Source organism: Aegilops tauschii, chromosome 7, assembly GCF_002575655.3.
Source record: "Aegilops tauschii subsp. strangulata cultivar AL8/78 chromosome 7, Aet v6.0, whole genome shotgun sequence".
Lineage (NCBI taxonomy): Eukaryota > Viridiplantae > Streptophyta > Magnoliopsida > Poales > Poaceae > Aegilops > Aegilops tauschii.
Window position 1 is genome coordinate 36,941,773 of NC_053041.3, and position 21,055 is coordinate 36,962,827.

General features: G+C 48.3%; 2 protein-coding genes across 2 annotated transcripts; one reads left to right on the plus strand and one right to left on the minus strand.

The window, feature by feature from the left end:
• Window positions 1–3,730: 3,730 nt before the first annotated feature.
• Window positions 3,731–6,744, minus strand: LOC109734828 (NAC domain-containing protein 66). Its single transcript, XM_020294009.4, has 3 exons — window positions 6,390–6,744; window positions 5,937–6,262; window positions 3,731–4,803 (listed from the first exon to the last, which is right to left on the minus strand). The coding sequence occupies exons 1-3, from the start codon at window positions 6,559–6,561 to the stop codon at window positions 4,114–4,116; spliced, it is 1,188 nt and encodes a 395-aa protein (XP_020149598.1). The 5' UTR covers window positions 6,562–6,744; the 3' UTR covers window positions 3,731–4,113.
• Window positions 6,745–11,073: 4,329 nt separating this feature from the next.
• LOC141026723 (uncharacterized) lies at window positions 11,074–11,636 on the plus strand. Its single transcript, XM_073503566.1, has 2 exons — window positions 11,074–11,185; window positions 11,284–11,636. The coding sequence occupies exons 1-2, from the start codon at window positions 11,074–11,076 to the stop codon at window positions 11,634–11,636; spliced, it is 465 nt and encodes a 154-aa protein (XP_073359667.1).
• Window positions 11,637–21,055: the final 9,419 nt, after the last annotated feature.

Genomic DNA, 21,055 nt, shown 5'->3' on the forward strand with positions numbered 1-21,055 from the left:
GGGAAGCTTTGTGTGAATACAAACACCATGCAGGGGTCTGCTTGGCCCACTGTCAGTTGGATCACATGTCTTCACGGTCCATGTTCTTTGCCTTTTTGGTCGGTCTGGCCCATCCTAGCTGTCTAAATTTGATGCTTATTTGATGCACAGAGTTGGATGACCAGCTCCTGTTTCTGTGTCCACGGACATGTCCCGGACGCGTCCGTGAGCGGATAGTGAGTCAGATATGACATATGAGAGACGCCGTTGGAGTTTGCCCTGACTCGTGCTTGGCACAGATAAAAGGCCGAGGCCAAGGATTCTCCCTCCACCATGATCCCCCTGGCCTTCAGTAGCTTTGTTGCGTGATCTCCTTCATGTGGTCAGCTCTTAATCATCACGTCGGCCAGCACCAGGCGCCTTTCCAATAGTACTACTGCTCCCGCATGTACCGTCGGCCGCCACTACATTGCCGTCGGGGATCGGGCGTCTAATGATTTGCATTAGCAGCACCTAACACCCCACCACACTCGTATATGGACAGAAGAATAGTACTAGGAATCCTAGGTAGCAGCTACTAGTGGGTGAATGATTGAGCTATGCTTGAGCTGTGTTGATAATAAGAGTCTTCTTCAGCACTGGCGCAGATCAAATCTGCACTAGTTTTCTTTTCTTTGACAAAATCTGCACAGTTAAAGAAGGAAAAATTGTAAGAAAAAAATTCAGGTTGGTTTTAATGGTTTGCTTGTGTATACTATTATTACATGTGTTGCACAGGCCACCAGGTTACATGCAGGATACTCTACATGATTTGGTAGGCTGCCTCTGCGCCTTGTGTCCTGAACAGAGGAAGAAATTCCGGCAAAAATTGAAAATCAGAAATGAAAATTAATGCAAAGAACAGCTGTTTGAAGCGTCAATTCTCTGGTCCTGCCAGGCTATTTCGGAGGACCATTCTATAATTCTGGACTCACCCGCACCAAACGACCAGCAGTACCACCACACCAAATCAGAGCAGAAACCCATCAGAAACAAAATGTATGATCAGGAAGATTGCGAGCGATATGGCGACGGTCTCCATCTGATGATTACAGGACATATAGGTGGTCGCCCCTGATCTAGGAAACATTCTTCCTAGCCTGGAGGAGGCTTCAGCTCCAGAGTTGTCTGGAGTGTCCCCTGCTTGGTGTAGGCCAGGTGTAGCATCAGTTCAACTGTATGGTAGTCAAGAATGGCCTGAAGCTTCTGGCGTCCAGGCAAACAGACAAGAGATAGGTGCCCTTGACAAAGGAAAGCTAACTAACTATTAGAAAATATATTATTTATGTTTAATGATGTGCTACCTGATGTGGTTTGTAGAAAACCTCTCTGCTGGTGGTCGAAAGTCGGCACGGAGATCATCAGCTCTGCAATTAGCATCTGGTTTCAGAAACAAGCGAAGATAGGGCTCATGAGTAAGATAATTACTCCCTATGTAAATAAATATAAAACGCTCTTATATATCTTTACAAGGATGTACAATTTAATATGACAGAACTCTCATGCATTCTGACCGGCAAATTAATACAACAGGAAAAAGCTTATAAGCCGGGTGTGCATTCCACTCGGCGATGAGTAATTTCACCTTGGCAACAACTCGCCGAAATGTGACACACGGTGATGCGCACCCTGCGTATACCCAGACAGTGCATGAACATCGCGGGTGGTCTTTGTTATGGATAGGGCAACGAGTTACACCGAGTAAAAAGTAGTAGCCCACGCCAAAAAAGAAAAAAGGCAACTGACGGCTTAGCCACGTTAACGGCGGTGTGTAAGCCGAGTGCCAGGGCCCGGCTTATGTCTGTGTCAAGGGTCATCCGGCGGGCACCACGTAGCCATAAAATTAGCCGAGTGCCCATCGGATGCACATGGCATACATCCAAGCCGAGTACCTCAGCTCGGTTTTTATCTGGAGAAAAGTCTAAAATAAACCTTAATTTCGTATTCTTAGTCTGAATTAAACCCTAACCTTGCAATCCTTAAAATTGGCACCTTGTCCTTTCTAATCCTGGTCAATCCTAGCCGTTTTTCACCCATACCTTGTTTGGACACCGGGATTGATTACGTGGCACGGGATCGAGGAGAAAGTGGACGGCTGTGCATATGTGTATGTGTATGCGACGACGACGGTGTCTGGTTTGTTGTGTCTTTCTCTAGTAACACGCGGACACGCTGGAGCCGGTCAGTTGTTGTTGTGTACGTACGTCTCAACTTTGTCAGAGTAAGGGTCCGGCTCGGTGGATGCATCACCCTTGTGCCGCCACCTGATCTCCATCGCCATGGCTGACACGTTGAGGCATGCCACGGCCTCCTTGTTCTGCCGGAACAACAGGTAGTCCAGCGGGATGACGCTGTTGGAGTGCACGCAGTTGTAGTACAAGTACACATTTAGCATGATCAATGAGCTGGGATAATAAGTCGATCTATGTTATCCCCGCAAAAAAAAGTCGATCTATGTTACGTGTTTACGTGCGTGCAGTACTGAGTACGTGTGTACCTCAATCCTCAAAGCAATCGGCTACCTCACGTACTAGCACATCAAGACTGAATCAACCGACCTGCTTAGGTAGCCAGCTTCGTAACATGTACGTGCATGTGTTCGCGGCGGCGCCGCTTTGATTCTGGTGAGGAAAAAGATGGAGATGGCTAGTCACAAGACAAGTGAGTAATCCCGGCCGGGATTGTGCTTTTCCCGGCGTGACAAACATGTTTAGGGCGAAGTTTGATCGGGATTGATAAATACAAGGTGGTGATTTCAGGGATTAAAAGATTAAGGTTCGATTCAGACTTCGAGTACGAATTCAAGGTTTATTTCAGACTTTTTCCTTTTATCTGGGCCCCAGAGCCACGCATAGGCATGAATATATATAAGTACCTAAATATGAATTTTGTTTGAAATTATGGCCCACTTTTTATGTACATGCAGTTCAAAATTGAATATTCCCCCGTAAGTAAATATAACTGCAATTAGTGTCTTAAAAAATAGAAAATGGTTACTGAGAAGCACCAAATTTTGGTGTTACCATCGTAATGTAATTTGCTCCATATGGGAAAAATTGGGGATGTTATAAATAAAAAAAATCTATTCCTATTTTTAAGGCATTTAACGGTATAATTCAAATTTGAACAGCAAGCGCATGAAAAAGTTGGAAAATATAAGTTGATTTTTCTTTCTTGAGTCTATTTTTAGGCCTTCGCTAAGAAAAGAAATGGAATTCCAAACATCAGGGTGCCAAAACTCGACCACTAAAAACTTAGCATATTGGTTTTTAATTCTAAAAAATGCAAACAAAGAAAAAAACATGAAACCTAGCATTGTGCCATAATATAACCATTATAAATATGTGAAAAGCATTTGTGAAAGTTTGCAAAAGTAGTGATGCATACTTCTTAGAAATCGGACCATTTCCAAGGAAAAGTCGTGATTTCGAGAGGGAATGGGATGAGTTTTTAGGCAAAGTGTCCATTACATATTGCATGTGATTTTTGACATTTTTTATGGTTAGTTCGCTATATTTGTGTCATCCAGTAATTTTTCAGGCATTTACCAGATATTTCGGTCACACTCGAGGTGTCGCTAGTTTCGAGTGGCTTTATTAGTATGGTACCTACAAAACTTGAGATGTGGTGAAGAAATAGAGTTGTTGTAAAGGAGAATAAAGAAATGTGCGTAACATCAACAGTAACTGTGTTTGCGGAAGCGGAGAGCTTAGGCGCGGAGAGGTTTAGTTCATGATAGATAGTGGAAGTGACTCATTGATTGCTTCCTGGCATCTCTCGCTAATAATCTAGTACCAACAAAAGAATAATTGTTGGGCCCTAAATATTAAGGGTTTGTAGTATCGAAAGAATCCTCTCTCGGCACTGACACCACAGATATCAACCCGCGGTATTCTCCATCAACTTTGAATAGGACCTCCTCCATCTTAGGTTACTTATACTCTCTTTTTTGTATGACAACATTTCTTTGGACATATTCACTCTGCATCTCGTTATGTATAATCTGGACACTCCTGTAGTGCGTGCGATTGAATAAGAGTTGTATATACAAAAAATGTCCTCATAAAAAATAAGCAAGTTTGGGCTAGGACAGTGTCAGCACCCGACGGCGTTAAAACAGGTCATCGTCAAGTCCGCGTGTAGCGATGACACCGACCGCGCCAGGCTCCACAGGTCGCCGTCGCCGCCCCCGGTGAGGGAGGAACTGTGTGCCGTGCCACCGCTGGTGTAGGCCGTGGTGGCGCCGCCGAGCTCGTCCACGATGTAGGACATGCCGTTGGTCGTCTTGGCCGTCGCGGCGTCAGAGAGACCGTTGAGCTCGTACGCCGCCAGCCGGTCAAGAGCGTCCCAGTCGCCGCCGTACTCGAGCGGCGGGAGCTTCATGAACTTTTCGTACAGGGTGCTGCTGCCGCTGTGGCACGCGCTGTTGATCAGCTGGTCCAGCGGTGACGATGATGGGTTGGTGGGCTTGGTCTCCTGCTTGCACGATGCCGCGGATGAGCGGTCCATGTACCTGAGGATGTTGTCGAGCCCGTCGTCGCTGCCGGCGCAGTGCATCATCTGCGCCTTGGCGGGGTCGCTGGCTGCGGTCACCGTCGACGAGCAGTTGCTCTGGCTGCGCTCCACGGCACCGGCGCCAACCAGCTTGTTGGACGCTGCGCCGCCGCCCCTGCCGCCGCTCTGGCCAGCTTGGTGCTGCGCAACGATGTTCTTCTTGAACACCCTACAGATGACCCACCCGTCCTCCTGTGCCAACGGCGACTGGTCCCCGGCCACGCCGCGAACCTGCGCATATCATACGGATAACACCGTCAATTCATTTACCGCCAGATCGATCGGTCGCTACCAAGAGCGAAAGTCAGTCGACTAGGCAAGTGTGTCGTGACGTGCTTAATTACATGCGATTATATTTTATCGTAATTATGCATGGTGTTGAATTTCCTACTACCGAAGCCAGCTCAAAAGGTTTAATTGTCGATGGATCTCAAATAGTATATCCATGCATCTGCATGCATGTACCTAGGGTTTGACCATAGAAAAGGCTGGCTCGGTAATGGAGGTTTGTTAGCAGTTTCTCATATGCCGGTGTCTCCGCGTGCAAAGGTCCACTACTCGACCAGTATAGCAAACTAAATTGTGAAGTAGCATCCGGAAAGCCCTCCCCTAAAGCTAAAGCATGCACTTTAAATGCTAAACAGAAAATATCGCTAATAGCTCACTAATTCCAGTTATGGCGTTAAATTTGAAGTCATTTAGTTAGCGACACTAAGCCTCTGCAACAAGAGGAAGGATGCAAGCTAGTTCTACAAATTCATCCATCTACATTATTCTACCTTCTTGTTTTTGATATATATGGTCTATAGCTTGGTTAATGAGTTAGGATACTTTATATCAGTGCTCCATATTTTTATGTCGGAAAAAATTGTGTATGTCAAGTATATCTGATATTCATATATGATATCTGATTGTGTTCTTATTTTCAAAAATTTCATGATTAAAAGGAAGATTAAATCGGACTTACCTCAATAATTTTCCATAACTTCCCACTGCTATTTAAATTTTAATTTAACAAATATCGATTATGTCTGCTCGCAAGTGCTGAACCTACTACCCAGTACCCACTACTTCGATCCACCCTTTCCGTGACGCCGACCCATCGAAAGGAAATCACAGCTCCCAGTCGCAAATTAACCCATTGCATCATGTCATGTGTGTTCCCATTCCCAACCACCACCCGGACATAATCTTCACTAGACCTTGTGGATCGTCTACAGTCGCATATGTGCCGCTTGTACATACACTGAAAGTACATGCACCACTCGCGAACTATTTCCATCCCTGTCGGCCACCGTGCAAGCAGTCGCAACATACTACAGTAGTATAGCGTGAACTGGAATCACGTGGTACAGTACACGTACCGGGGATGAGATGCCGGAGTAGTAGGAACTTGCGTCGCCGGCAGCAAAGACGGTGTTGGTCGCAGGGGCGACGGCGTCGTCAAGGCGGTACTCGTGCATGATCCAGTCGGACTTGTGGCCGTGTGGGGCACGGCCCTTGTAGAAGACGAGCGTCTTGCGCATGCCGATGCGGCCGGCGGCGGAGTAGATGGGCTTGTCCCGGCCGGTGGCCTTCCAGAACCCGGCTGCGGTGGCGCGGTTGGTGCGCGTCCCAGTGGGGTACTTCTTGTCCTTGTGGCTGAACAGGTACCAGTCGTTCTGCGGGCCAGTTCCGATCCGGCACCGCGCTGCATGCGTTTTTCCATGGCAAATTAGTTCACCATCCTTGAGTACTGAGCGCTACTCCGATCACATGCGTGCATTATGCACTACTAGTCTACTACTCGCAAGGGGAAAGGGAAGGAACTCACGAACCTTGGATGTCCCATGGCTCGAGCTTGTTGAGATCGACGTCGGGGATGACGTCGAGGTCGATGCGCTGCGAGGCCACCTTCTTGGAGAGGTAGTAAGTGAGCAGCTCCTCCTCCGTCGGGTGGAACCGGAACCCCGGCGGCACCACCGACTGCCCGTTCACGGAGATGCTCATGGTCGATGGGTGAATCTCACACACACAACGATCACAATAGGATCGATAAAGAAGACACTACTGTAGTTGGAGTGAAATGATGCACCAAGCTATAGCCTACAACCAGCAACAATTGATGGGAGGGGGTAGGAGGGGAGGGGTGTCGAGTCGAGGGGAATGAAGTTGTTGCCGGTGATGGGGTGCAAGGAAACAATGGCAACGGATGGGGGTGGTTATATATAGCTACTGCCAAGCTAGCTAGCCTTGTAATGGGATTAGTTACGTTCGTTCTGGAGAGGAGAAGTGCCACCAACCTTGAGAGGGAGACGCCAAGACCACGGTGACGGTGGCCCCCGCCGGCAAGGGGAGAGAGAGAGAGAGAGAGAGAGGAGCTCCCGAGAAAGGACACGTGACCTTAAAAATCTCCACGAAAACCACTCCCCAAGCCGAACTGATCCCGGGTAAAATCATCAGGCACCACAGCATGGCCAGCATAACCACCATGGCAACAGAACAGCAACAACAGCACCGTCGATCAGCAAGACAGCAACAGGAACGGTCGATCAATGTGTGTGCGCCAGCCGTTTCTCTCTTTTCGTTCATGTTCACGGTTGACGCTGTCATAAATTATAAGAGGAAATACTTTCAAAAAATTATAAGAGGAAATTAAGCTGCAGAAGCGTTTCTCTCTTTTCTTTCATGTTCATGCGTGACGTTGTCATAAATTATAAGAGGAAATCAAGTTCCACAAGGTAGTAAATGTTGCATTGCTCAATTTTATTTGGAGGATAGGAGCAGTACTAGCTCGCTAACTTTCCCAGCCGAAGATCCATCGAGGTTAGCTATTGGAGGGAGCCCAGAGCAATCAATGGAGCAGCTTTCTTGACTTCTCTGGTAAACCGATAAAGAAACGTGTGCATATGGGTGGATATTGATTCTGCAGCTCAGTTGTAGGGTTCGGCCCGGGCCCCGCTGTGCATATATGTCTCCTGCTTTTCCCCCTACAGGAGCCAAAAGCCAGGATAGAGACTAGATATTGATAGAAATAATTGCCTTTGAAAATTATTGATAGCATAAGTTGTCACAGGAGAACAACGGCGCTGTTGACTTTGATATTTCAAGCTATACTATATCAGCGCCAGCAGTACCTAATTAATTAACCAAAGTTGCAGATGGAATTGTAGTTGATTTACTGTTAATTTGAAGATATGCAAGCTCTCATGTGCATTTTTTTTGTTAGTTGTTTCTTTTTTTTCGCAAATACGCAAAGTTTGTGTATCATTTCATTGATAGAAGAAGTTAAGAGTGAATATAAGTGGTGATACAACACACGACCACTGTTTTGGTTACCGGTCGAAATTTCAAGATTTCCCATGGTTACCGCGTATTTCCGTGCCCCTCGGTAAATCGCCATACCGAGGAAAAAATACCATCTTTTAAAAAAAATTGAATTTAAACACTCGATTTGCTGTAAAGTACGTATGATCTAATTAATGCCATAAGAGTTGGTTCTGGCGTGTTGGTAGCAACCTAATTCCTGTTTTGAGAGGTCTCTGGTTCGAATATTCGTTCATTCACTTATTTGAATTCAAAATTCAACTACAAAATTCGCTCGAAATATTCTCAATATTTCTCGGTAACCGTGGTAACCACATTTACCAGTCCCCGTCGGTAAAATTGCCTCATCGGTAACCAAAACCTTGCACACGACACGAATGCAGTAGGTGTGAACATGATGTCTGGAGCAGAGAGACATGGGATGCTCGGCCCAGAAAGAGAAAACAACACAACGAAATCTCGCCGTCTTGGGAAGCAAACCAAACCAAACTAACATGACGACCAATCTCCAAAACTACTACCGAGGACACCGCGAGCAAACAAGACAGCGCCTTCACAAAGGAGAACGACGCCGAGATGCCGTGGCCACCCGATCTGTATAGTCGGACCTAGGGTTTCCCCTGTTGCTCGAAGAGGGGCACAGATGTCGACTGTGGTAGCGCCTTGAAGAAGGGGACGGCACCCACGTGTGTCGCCGCTGCCAGCATCAAAACGTCGACCAAGGATTTTGCCTGGCTAGAGTCTGAGCAATCCCAAGCCGTCGGAGCAAGATTCGACGAAGATGAAGCCAACTCGTCGATTAGAACCGCCACCGCGGGAAAGGGAGCTACGAACGCCGCCAAAGGAGGCCCCGAATGCCGCCGGATGTGAGAGCTTCGGGACAGGAGGAAAGACGGGACAAGGTTGGGGCCAAGAGCGAGGAGGTCTCGGCCAAATAAGGTACTCGGCATAAGGCATGGGCCCCACTGTCAAACAAACATTGACGTGGCAGCCTCCTATTCGTTCGTGTCTGTCGAGGCATGTGTAAGTAAGACTAGGAAAAGATGTGCCATGTGGCAACCGCCATCTCTGTTCGAATTGTGAAGTCACTTTATTTTGCCGAGAGGTCCCCTTTGGTTCTTGGCAATATTTTTGTCGAGTCCCTGATAGAAGGCTCACGACAAAATTCTGTTTGCTTGAGGGTTATACTCCGTATGCCTATTGCCGAGAACAGTTCTCAGCTAAGTGTCGTTGCCGAGTTTTTTTTCCAGTTTCGCCGAGTTTCTCGGGCACTCGACAAAGTAGTCGATTCCAGTAGTGAAATGAGATTTCTATCCGGATAGAGAAGATGGGCGGGACTTTGGTCGATCATAGACTTCATTCAGTCGAGAGTACACCTATGAAATGGTAAATTGACGATATGTTTCCATATCCTTATAGTATCGACATAATTGCACGGTAATGTTTTGGCGATTCATGAAACGAGTGGTCGTCAGATCTTACGAATGTATGAGAAAGTGGTGCTCCATGCCTCCATGGGTGCTTTCCTCATAGCATCTCCGGCAGTTTTCATATTTTCAAAACAAAAAATCACATACAGGGGAAATTAGCACAAAAAACATGTTCCAACAGCTCTCATAAACTCAATTTTCTTTTGTAATTATTAAAAAACATCCCATTTTTTCCCATATAAAGTGAAAGATGCATATTCCCATATAATCCAATTGATGGTGGTGGGTGCCAACCGCGCGAACCTCACGCCTCCGCGTGCCCCTGCCATCCACCGGCAGATGCCTACCTCGGCACCACCTTACCACACCACCGGGGTCAGCCGCCTTTGCCCGACAACCTACGCTGCCGTCCACTATTGGACCACCATGCCACCTGCCGCTAGCGACCACCGGGCTGCCGGACCCCCATCCGGCCACACACCTCCCTAGCTCCTCGTTCGCCCGTTGCCGCTCCGCCGCTCCGCCGCGCCTCCCGACCGCCCGATGCTGCCCGTTACACCTCCTCCGCAATCGACGTTGTCTCCTCCGTCGCTTGCCACCGCGTCGGCCCGTGCTTTGTTGGCTCCCTATTCAGCACCGCCGGGAGAGAGATGCAGGCGAGAGAAAGAGGAAAAGGAAAAAAAAAACTTATATTTATATTTTTGCAATGATGTGAAGCACGTTTTGTACCCCATATTCCACTTTTTGAAAGGAACACTCAGCATTCCATTATAAAACAGTGCTGGCAGAATCTCCAGCTACACAATCTGATACAAAGGATGGAAATTTGTCAAGCCAGATTTACCCCCATATTCCACCTGGAACCACATTTGACCAATTGATGAGGTGTTCCTAACAAATTGCTGGTACAACTTGTCCAGGACACGACGCTTTGAACAGATGTGCAGGTGGATATAGTACCCCTACACTTTTAATATTCCTGCGCTTTTTATATCACGTGTTCCAAATAGCTAGGCTAGCTATGGGCGCGGTGACCAACCCGTTGCACGTACACACGCAAGGCACATACATGAGCACCTAACAGTGTAGCACGGCAGTGCGCGCTTCACTCCTTTCCGACTTCTTCCCACCCGTACGTGCACGAATGGCCGCATTGTTAGACTGTATAACTTCTGTATATGTGTATGTATGATGTAACGTTGTATCCTTTCATTATATATATATATATATGTGATAGGCCGCCTTTAGAGGGTTGTGCCGGTTCCTTCAAACCTATTGTCTCACATGGTATCAGACTAGGTCAACAACGCTTCCCCCCAAAACCGTAACCAGCCGACACCACCTCCGCCGCCGCCTCCTCTCCGATCGCGCCGCGACCGACATGTCGTGCGCCGCTGCCTCCGACTCCTCCAACGTTGGCTTCTTGCCGGCCTCCCTCGCGGCTCTCCTTTCTCGGCCACTGTATGCCGCCGCGGTGCAATCACCGACCGGGACGAGGAGCGTTGGCTCCTTTTTCGCGACTCCGCCATCGGCCGCCTCGTCGCCCAGGTAGGCGCTCGCGGTTCACACCGCCGCTGCCTCGTCCGCCTTCCCCGCCGCCGTCGACCCGCCTCGCCCGCTGGCGGCGCCTGCATCGGCCTGGATGGCGGGCCTCCCTGCATCGGCCTGGATGGTGGGCCTCCCTGCATCGGCCTCGGCACAGGTGCACCCTGCCCCCGCGGCATCCGCGCCCTTGGCTGCGTCCATGGTGGCGCCCTCTGCCTCCATGGTGTGTTCACCTCAGGTAGTCCCCTCGCCGAGCTCGTTGCCGCCGCCGCCGTTTCACTTTGGCAACCTCATCACCATCAAGCTGTCATCGGACAACTACATCTTCTGGCGTGCGCAGGTCCTTCCGCTCCTTGGGAGCCATTATCTGCTTGGCTAGTGGACAGCGTGCACGGCCCGGTCTATAATCCGGCGCATCGTTTTTGGACAGGGCAGGACCAGGTGAACCTCTCCTCCATCCAGGGGTCGCTTACTCCGGCTGTGGCCGGGCTCATCGTCTTTGCCAAGACGTCTCATGAGGCATGGACTATCCTTCAGCGCTCGTTTGCGGCGCAGTCTCAGGCTCGGGTCTCCGCGCTTCGTCGTCAGCTTGGCGAGTGTGAGAAGCTCGACTCCACGGCCACGGAGTTCTACAACAAGGTCATGGGCCATGCCGACACGTTGGCCTCCATCGGACAGCCGCTCACCGACTCCGAGTTCAACTCCTTCATCGTCAACGGACTTGACGAGGAGTACGATGCCTTGGTCGAAATCATCAACGAACGGGCAACTCGACTCCCATGATGGCACATGAGGTCTACTCTCGCCTCCTCCTCACTGAGCAACGTGTCGAGGCGCGCCGCTCCAAGAGCAGCCACGGGCCCCTCTCCGCGAACGCTGCCACCAAGGGCGGCCGCAACTCCTCTGGCTCCTCGTCCAAGGCGCCGGCGGCTGCTTCGTCCTCGTCCTCCTCAGCTCCCCCCCCCGGTCCGCAACTCTTCCAGGGGCTGGTGGCCGGCGTGAAGGAAATATGCCCTAGAGGCAATAATAAAGGTGTTATTTATATTTCCTTATATCATGATAAATGTTTATTATTCATGCTAGAATTGTATTAACCGGAAACTTAGTACATGTGTGAATACATAGACAAACAGAGTGTCACTAGTATGCCTCTACTTGACTAGTCCGTTAATCAAAGATGGTTAAGTTTCCTAGCCATAGACATGAGTTGTCATTTGATTAATGGGATCACATCATTAGAGAATGATGTGATTGACAAGACCCATCCGTTAGCTTAGCACTATGATCGTTTAGTTTGTTGCTATTGCTTTCTTCATGACTTATACATATTCCTATGACTATGAGATTATGCAACTCCCGAATACCGGAAGAACACTTAGTGTGCTATCAAACGTCACAACGTAACTGGGTGATTATAAAGATGCTCTAAAGGTGTCTCTGATGGTGTTTGTTGAGTTGGCATAGATCGAGATTAGGATTTGTCACTCCGACTGTTGGAGAGGTATCTCTGGGCCCTCTCGGTAATGCACATCACTATAAGCCTTGCAAGCAATGTAACTAATGAGTTAGTTGTGGGAAGATGCACTACGGAAGGAGTAAAGAGACTTGCCGGTAACGAGATTGAACTAGGAATGATGATACCGACGATCGAATCTCGGGCAAGTAACATACCGATGACAAAGGGAACAACGTATGTTGTTGTGTGGTTTGACCGATAAAGATCTTCGTAGAATATGTAGGAACCAATATGAGCATCCAGGTTCCGCTATTGGTTATTGACCGGAGATGAGTCTCGGTCATGTCTACATAGTTCTCGAACCCGTAGGGTCCGCACGCTTAACGTTCGATGACGATATGTATTATGAGTTTTGTGATTTGATGTACCGAAGGTTGTTCGGAGTCCCGGATGTGATCACTGACATGACGAGGAGTCTCGAAATGGTCAATACATAAAGAATGATATATTGGACGATGTTATTCGGACACCGGATGAGTTCCGGGGGTCACCGGATAAATATCGGAGTGCCGGAAGGGTTATCGTAACCACCGAAGAAGTAATGGGCCTTATTGGGCCTAGGGAAGAGAGAGGGCAGCCAAGGGCTGGCCGCGCCCCCCCCCATGGGCCTAATCCGAATTGGACTAGGGGGAGGGGCGGCGCCCCCTCCTTCCTTCTCTTTCCCCACTCCTTCCTTCTTCTCCTAGTTGGACTAGGAAAGGGGGGATCCAACTCCTACTTGGAGTAGGATTGCCCCCCTTGGGCGCGCCCTATGAGGGTCGGCCGGCCTCCCCCTTGCTTCTTTATATACGGGGGCAGGGGGCACCCCATAGACACACAAGTTGATCTTAGCCGTGTGCGGTGCCCCCTCCACAGATTTCCACCTCGGTCATATTGTCGTAGTGCTTAGGCGAAGCCCTGCGTCGGTAACTACATCATCACCGTCACCACGCCGTCGTGCTAATGGAACTCTCCCTCCGCCTCAGCTGGATCTAGAGTTCGTGGAACGTCACCGAGCTGAACGTGTGCAGATCGCGGAGGTGTCGTGCGTTCGGCACTTGATCAGTTGGATCGTGAAGACGTTCGACTACATCAACCGCATTACTTAACGCTTCCGCTTTCGGTCTATGAGGGTACGTGGACACACTCTCCCAACTCATTGCTATGCATCTCGTAGATAGATCTTACGTGATCGTAGGAATTTTTTTGAAATACTGCATTCCCCAACAGTGGCATCCGAGCCAGGTCTATGCGTAGATGTTATATGCATGAGTAGAACACAAAGAGTTGTGGGCGATAATAGTCATACTGCTTAACAGCATGTCATACTTTGATTTGGCGGTATTGTTGGATGAAGCGGCCCAGGCCGACATTACATGACCACATTCATGAGACTAGTTCTACCGCCGTGCTTTGCACACAGGTGGCTAGTGGGTGTCTGTTTCTCCAACTTTAGTTGAATCGAGTGTCACTACGCCCGGTCCTTGTTGAAGGTTAAAACAGCACATTTGACGAAAAATCGTTGTGGTTTTGATGCGTAGGTAAGAATGGTTCTTGCTAAGCCCGTAGCAGCCACGTAAAACTTGCAACAACAAAGTAGAGGACGTCTAACTTGTTTTTGCAGGGTATGTTGTGATGTGATATGGTCAAGGCGTGATATATATAAATTGTTGTATGAGATGATCATGTTTTGTAATTATTATCAGCAACTGGCAGGAGCCATGTGGTTGTCGCTTTATTGCATGAAATGCAATCGCCATGTAATTGCTTTACTTTATCCCTAAGCGGTAGCGATAGTCGTAGAAGCAATAGTTGGCGAGACGAGAACGATGCTTCGATGGAGATCAAGGTGTCAAGCCGATGACGATGGTGATCATGACGGTGCTTTGGAAATGTGTGACGCCCCCGATTTGACCGTACACTAATCATGCACGCAAATGTGTACGATCAAGATCAGGGACTCACGGGAAGATATCACAACACAACTCTAATGCATAATTAAGTCATACAAGAATCATAATACAAGCTAGGGGCCTCGAGGGCTCGAATACAAGTGCTCGATCACAGACGAGTCAGCGGAAGCAACAATATCTGAGTACAGACATAAGTTAAACAAGTTTGCCTTAAGAAGGCTAGCACAAAAGTAGCAACGATCGAAAAGGCAAGGCCTCCTGCCTGGGACCTCCAAACTACTCCTCGAAGCCGAACTCCATGTAGAATCATCCTCGGGATCTCTAGCTCCTGGACTCCAGCATCTGGTTGCGACAATCAGGTACAGAAAGGGGAAAAGAGGGAGAAAGGCAACCGTGAGTACTCATCCAAAGTACTCGCAAGCAAGGAGCTACACTACATATGCACGGGTATATGTGTAAAGGGCCATATCAGTGGACTGAACTGCAGAATGCCAGAATAAGAGGGGGATAGCTAATCCTGTCGAAGACTACGCTTCTGGCAGCCTCCATCTTGCAGCATGTAGAAGAGAGTAGATTGAAGTCCTCCAAGTAGCATCGCATAGCATAATCCTACCCGGCGATCCCCTCCTCGTCGCCCTGTTAGAGAGCGATCACCGGGTTGTATCTGGCACTTGGAAGGGTGTATTTTATTCAGTATCCGGTTCTAGTTGTCATAAGGTCAAGGTACAACTCCGGGTCGTCCTTTTACCGAGGGACACGGCTATTCGAATAGATAAACTTCCCTGCAAGGGTGCACCACATAACCCAACACGCTCGATCCCATTTGGCCGGACACACTTTTCTGGGTCATGCCCGGCCTCGGAAGATCAACACGTCGCAGCCCCACCTAAGCACAACAGAGAGGTCAGCACGCCGGTCTAACCCTATGCGCGCAGGGGTCTGGGCCCATCGCCCTATGCACACCTGCACGTTGCGTACGCGGCCGGAAGCAGACCTAGCCCCCTTAATACAAGCGCGAGCTTACGGTCCAATGCGGCGCGCGCCACTCAGTCGCTGACGTCACGAAGGCTTCGGCTGATACCACGACGCCGGGATACCCATAACTACTCCCGCGTAGATGGTTAGTGCGTATAGACCAAATGGCCAGACTCAGATCAAATACCCAGAACTCGTTAAGCGTGTTAAGTATCTGTGAACGCCGACCAGGGCCAGGCCCACCTCTCTCCTAGGTGGTCTCAACCTGCCCTGTCGCTCCGCCACAAAGTACAGTCGGGAGCCGTCAAGAACCCAGGCCCACCTCTACCGGGATGGAGCCACCTGTCCTTTCAGCCCCCTCATCAGAATCACTTGCGGGTACTCAACGAGCCGACCCGACTTTAGTCACCACATGTGTCATGTATATAATGTATATAGTATATACCCGTGATCACCTCCCGAAGTGATCACGACCCAGTAGTATAGCATGGCAGACGGACAAGAGTGTAGGGCCACTGATGGAACACTAGCATCCTATACTAAGCATGTAGGATAGCAGGTAAGGGTAACAACTGTAGCAACAATGTCAGGCTATGCATCAGGATAGGATTAACGGAAAGTAGTAACATGCTACACTACTCTAATGCAAGCAGTATAGAGAAGACTAGGCGATATCTGGTGATCAAGGGGGGGGGCTTGCCTGGTTGCTCAGACAAGAAGGAGGGGTCATCGGTGACGTAGTCGACCACAGGGGCATCAGCATCGTCACGGGGTCTACCGAAGAGAAGAGGGGGGGAGAAACAGTAAATACATAGCAAGCAAGTGCATAACAGGACAACAGGCAGAGCTAGACGTGTTCTAACACGGTATGAGGTGATACCGGTGAAGGGGGGGAAACATCCGGGAAAATATCCCCGGTGTTTCGCGTTTTTGTGCAGATGAATCGGAGGGGAAAAGTTACGTGTTCGTTATGCTAGGGATGCGTGGCGGACGAGCGGGCTGCGTAACCGGATTCGTCCCGTCGTTCTGAGCAACTTTCATGTACAAAGTTTTTTCATCCGAGCTACGGATTATTTTATATTAATTTATAAAGATTTAAATTATTTTTAGAATTAATAGAATTAATTCAATTAGAAAATTAATTATGACGTCAGCGTGAGGTCAGCATGATGTCATCAGTCAACCATTTGTTGACTGGGTCAACAGACGTGTGGGTCCCGTTCGTCATAGTCTCAGGTTAACTAAACAGTAGTTAGTTTTTATTAATTGAATAATTAGTTTAAGTTATTTAATTAAATGGATTAATTAAGTTAATTAACTAAATTTTATTATTATTATTATTTATTTATTTTTATGAATTATTTTTATTATTTATTTTTATTATTTATTTTTATTAATTATTTTTATTAATTAATTAATTATTTAATTCCTTTTCCTTTAAAAAAACGTTTTAGGGGCGGGGCCCATGTGTCATAGGCCCCAGGGGGCCATAGTGGTTTTGGGCGCGGGTGCGGGCACGCAGGCCCGTGGCCACCAGAGGGGCACCGGCGAGAGGAGGGCACGGCGAGGCCGGTCGCCGGAGGCGACAGCGGTGAGGCCACGGCGGTGCGGCGCCAGGGCGCGGCGGAGAGGCCTCAGCGGGGTGAGGCGCTGGGCGCGGTCGGGCGGCCGTGTACGGCGAGGCGACGACGGGGAACGGCTCGGGCGCGATGGCCATCCAGAGGAGGCGCGACGAGCGCGGGGAGGCCGCGAGCGAGCATGGCCTCGGGCGCGCGGTGACGGGGGAAGAGGGGAGAGGAGGAGGGCGCTCACGGTGGGGCTGTAGGGAGGTGTGGCGCGCGCGGGCGCGCGGTGGCGGCCGGAGCAAGTCCAGCGGCGGGGCAAGGGGGGCGCGAGCGCGGTGGGACGCAACTGCAGCAGAGAGCGCGGGGGGGGAAGAAGGAGAGGCCGGGGCCTCACCGGCGGTCGTAGGGCAACAGCAGTGGGCTCGGGGAGGTCCGGCGAGGCCGCACAGGCGACGGGGACGGGGAGCGCCGGCGACGGAGAGGAGGGCGGCGATGGCGTGTTGGAGCCGGCGAGGGAGAGGCGGGGAGGCATCGACGAGGCCGGGCGACGGCGTGGAGCGGGGCGATGGCGACTACAATGGCGTCGGGGCGGTGCAGTGTTCTCGGTGCGGCGTCCTGCGAAGCCAGGGCGGCTACGATGCTCGAGGGGGGGTCCGTCGGTGGAGGGGTCGGCGAGGTGAGGCGGTCGACGGCGACGGGCGCGTGGGAAGGGCGCCGGCGATGTGGGGCGAGGGGCTCGGGGTCAGTTGCCCGATCCAGATGGGGAGGAGAAGGGGATCGGGGAGAGAGTGGTGAGGCCTAGGGTTTCGGGGGGAGGGGTAAGTAGGCCGGGGGAGTGGGGTGGGCCGTGTGGGCAGGCCTGGCCGGCCGGCTGAATGGCCAGCTGGGCCACGAGGCCCACGAGGGCAGGGGGTTTCTCCCCTTTTTATTTTTATTCTTTTCCAGTTTCTTTTATTTACTTTTCTTTTCTGTTTTATTTTATTACTAGTAGATTTTAGTTTTATAAAAATAAGAGACCAACACTTAAATTAGTGTTTTAAATTACCCCTCTGCCACAAGAAGTTTCACACTTTAATAAAATAGGTTTATATTTGTTTGCTATTTAAAAGCATTTAAGTAATTGTTTAGCCCATGTTTTAATTAATTTCTTGCATCTAAACATTTTATCAAAATGTGGTTTCTCCACCACAATCACCCATGATTCATTTTCTAAATTTTGAACAATTTAGTTTTCAGTTTTTTTGTTTAGTTTTCATTATTTGAAAACTTTTATTGTTGGCCTATATTTTAAATTTTAACTCGAATCGTTTTTGAACTAACTCGAGTTTATCAACAGTAACCGAGGTGACGTGGCATCATTAGCAAAGGTTTACTGTAGCTTGATTATCCGGGCGTCACAATTCTCCTCCACTACAAGAAATCTCGTCCCGAGATTTAAGAGGGAAGTAAAGGGGGAAGGTTCGGGTTACGAAATTCTAGGGAGTGTTCTTGGTCTTGGTTGTTCTTCTCGAAGAGGTTGATCCATTACATTGATGACTTCATTCTGCTATTTCAGGTCATCATGATAAAGTTGACGTCCTTTCTTCGGGAACTCCATCGTACTTACGACAGAGTAAGGGGGTATTCTGGAAGAACGGACTTCTGTAAGGTTGACTATCTGGTCGATAACATCGGCGAAGGTGGCGGAAAGTAACTCTCGAATTGCAACTTAAGAAATTATCGAGAGCAAAGTAAGAAGGTACAAAAATAAAAGTTTTCAAGCGCATAGGCAATCGTTCGTTGCCTGAACAAAGTGTTGAAGGGGTTTAGAGCAATGTGAATAAGCATTGCATCTAATACGAGTATAGATCACTAGGCAGGTGGCCCGTGAATTACATACAAAGTCAAGAGCGAGGAATAACTCTGACAACACGGTGTACAGGAGAGTCAGTTTTCGATCCTGTGGAACTGTGGGTTATGGGCCCACCATGTGGGTTTTTTTTATAGGAGCAGTGACATGTTGCACGGTCATGATAGCAAGGCATGTCAGAGAGTACCCTGTCAGTTATGTCGGCAACACGTTGGTACCAAGGGGGAGGGACGAAGAGAACCATTTTCCTGCTCATTGAAACGAGGCGGACCATAAGGCAAAGTTCTCGTCCATCGGCGGCTACCGGGATGTCATCAACAATAGTAACAGGGTCTTGCTGACAGAATTGTACACCGAGGTGTTTACATAAGCAGGAGAATATTACTGCTTAGATCATATAGACCACCAGAAAGGTTAAACCAAACAATGGAAAGGAAAATATGGTTATCAGATTAAACAGAAGAATGGAAAGGAAAATGTGTTTAAACACATATTTCAAGGGTGTATCCTTCCCAAGGACAAGCAGAGCATGATATCCAGGACAGGATATAATGTAGAAAACTCTTTAGGTAAGGTGAGAGAAATTTCATGACATCACCCATACAACGGTGTTTGGATAATGGACAAAGAAAATTTTGCATTGTTCTTCAAATGCTCTTATTGAAAATCGGAGTACCACACACATGCTTCGAGATAACATTGGCATGGTCTTCAAGCAAAGGTCAGACTTTGGATACAAAGGATCCATCGGAAACAACTTATAGAATAAGTCTTACCACTTTCTCATGGAAGAATAGCTAACCTTGCTAAAAGGGAAAAATTATTACAATAGGTCCTCCCGCCAGGTGTGCTGGGTATCATCACCTTACCGGGTCATAAATAGGCCAATGTTATAACTCTTGGAAATATGTTCCAACCATCATATCTGACCGAGATTCAGATCTGATTGGTGTCAGGATACCTCAGACTCAGGATGTCTGAGAAGAAAAGTGCAACACAAATTGATGGGATGACATTGTAAGATTCTCGGGAAATGAACTATGAAAGCAAGTTCCGAAACCAGAGTTCTTCATTAAACCAAAGAGAGGGATAGGAGGTGGCTGATGTACTCGGCGACATTCCATTGAGAGTTCCCAAAGATGGATTTCCACAACTATGTGAACAAGGAGATAACATTAGCTAGATCGAATGACTTAATGATGTATGCTCGAGGAAAACATACACAGTTAAACATTGGTTGAAATGTGCACCCGAAATGTGGGCTAGGTAGCACGATCAATGTTCAAATGATGATTCATTAAGCCATAGACGTAGAATGAAACTATAGACCAATAACTTCAAAGCAATAGGGTTGCTAGAAGTTTAGAATTTACACGTCACAGACCATTTGTCGGTATTTCGTTTAGAAACAACACGGGGACCAAGAAAGAATGGTGATGGTGAGAAGTATCACTGTACCAAGAATTCTTAAGAGGTGGAGTAATGCTCACGACATTCTTGACATCGAAGATGGTAATACTCCACGGTAGAACATAACATAGGTTGGATAGCAGGGAAATCAAGATACAACACAAAATACGAACAAGTTTGTGTTGAATGGAAGGCAATAAAATGGTCGATGATAAAACAAATCATCGAGGGCAAGGATGGTATTTCTCATCCACAATTCGATAGATATCTTCGAAGAGCTCAGAATGTTGATGATGTTCACGACACATTTGTAGCGAGAATTTATGAAGAGGTAATCGATCGGCGATGACATCAAGTCAAGGGAACGATGAAGCGAAAAGTTATTGGAACCAGGGGTACGACACAAACTCGAAATCAAGCTTGTTGTCCAAGGCGAAATGATATGACGAGGAAAATCGACGTAAGCTTAGCTCATCGTCGAAAGTGGTGCTCCGGGAATAAAGACCAGGTAGCACAGTTAAAATCGGCACGATAATGATGTAGCCAATCAGGCTAGGAATGACGTGATCGGGTACAAACTCATACTTAAAGAAGATTACTAAGAGTTGTTGAACCGTAGTGCGGACTCAGTTCAGTTATCGGTGTCTTTGCGTGATTAATAACTCAGGGCCCGTGGAAAATTGGAATCAGTGAGAATGTAGCACTTGATGAAGAACTCATAAGAAGTTATGCAGTTCCATGTTAATCTCGAGATACCAGGGGGTAATACTCGACGACAAATCAAGGTAGAGGCTGGACTAGGGTATTGCTCTGCAGAAGACAAGTGCTCAACTTGTACGAGAAATGGTATTTAAAAGAGAACATGGTCGGAACCACGATTGCAAAAGGCCAGATCCCAGATATAAGATGAACTTATACCAAGGAAATAATTAATTTAAGAAAAGCTTTAATGATAAGATCTACATCGTGTCCATGGGCATGAACGCAAAGTTCAA

Coding starts and splice junctions, on each gene's coding strand:
- LOC141026723 (XM_073503566.1), top strand. CDS start 11,074: ATGGTGTGTTCACCTCAGGTAGTCCCCTCGCCGAGCTCGTTGCCGCCG. Junction 11,186..11,283: donor GGACAACTACATCTTCTGGC/GTGCGCAGGTCC, acceptor GTTTTTGGACAG/GGCAGGACCAGGTGAACCTC.
- LOC109734828 (XM_020294009.4), bottom strand. CDS start 6,561: ATGAGCATCTCCGTGAACGGGCAGTCGGTGGTGCCGCCGGGGTTCCGG. Junction 6,263..6,389: donor CGAGCCATGGGACATCCAAG/GTTCGTGAGTTC, acceptor AAACGCATGCAG/CGCGGTGCCGGATCGGAACT. Junction 4,804..5,936: donor ACTCCGGCATCTCATCCCCG/GTACGTGTACTG, acceptor TGATATGCGCAG/GTTCGCGGCGTGGCCGGGGA.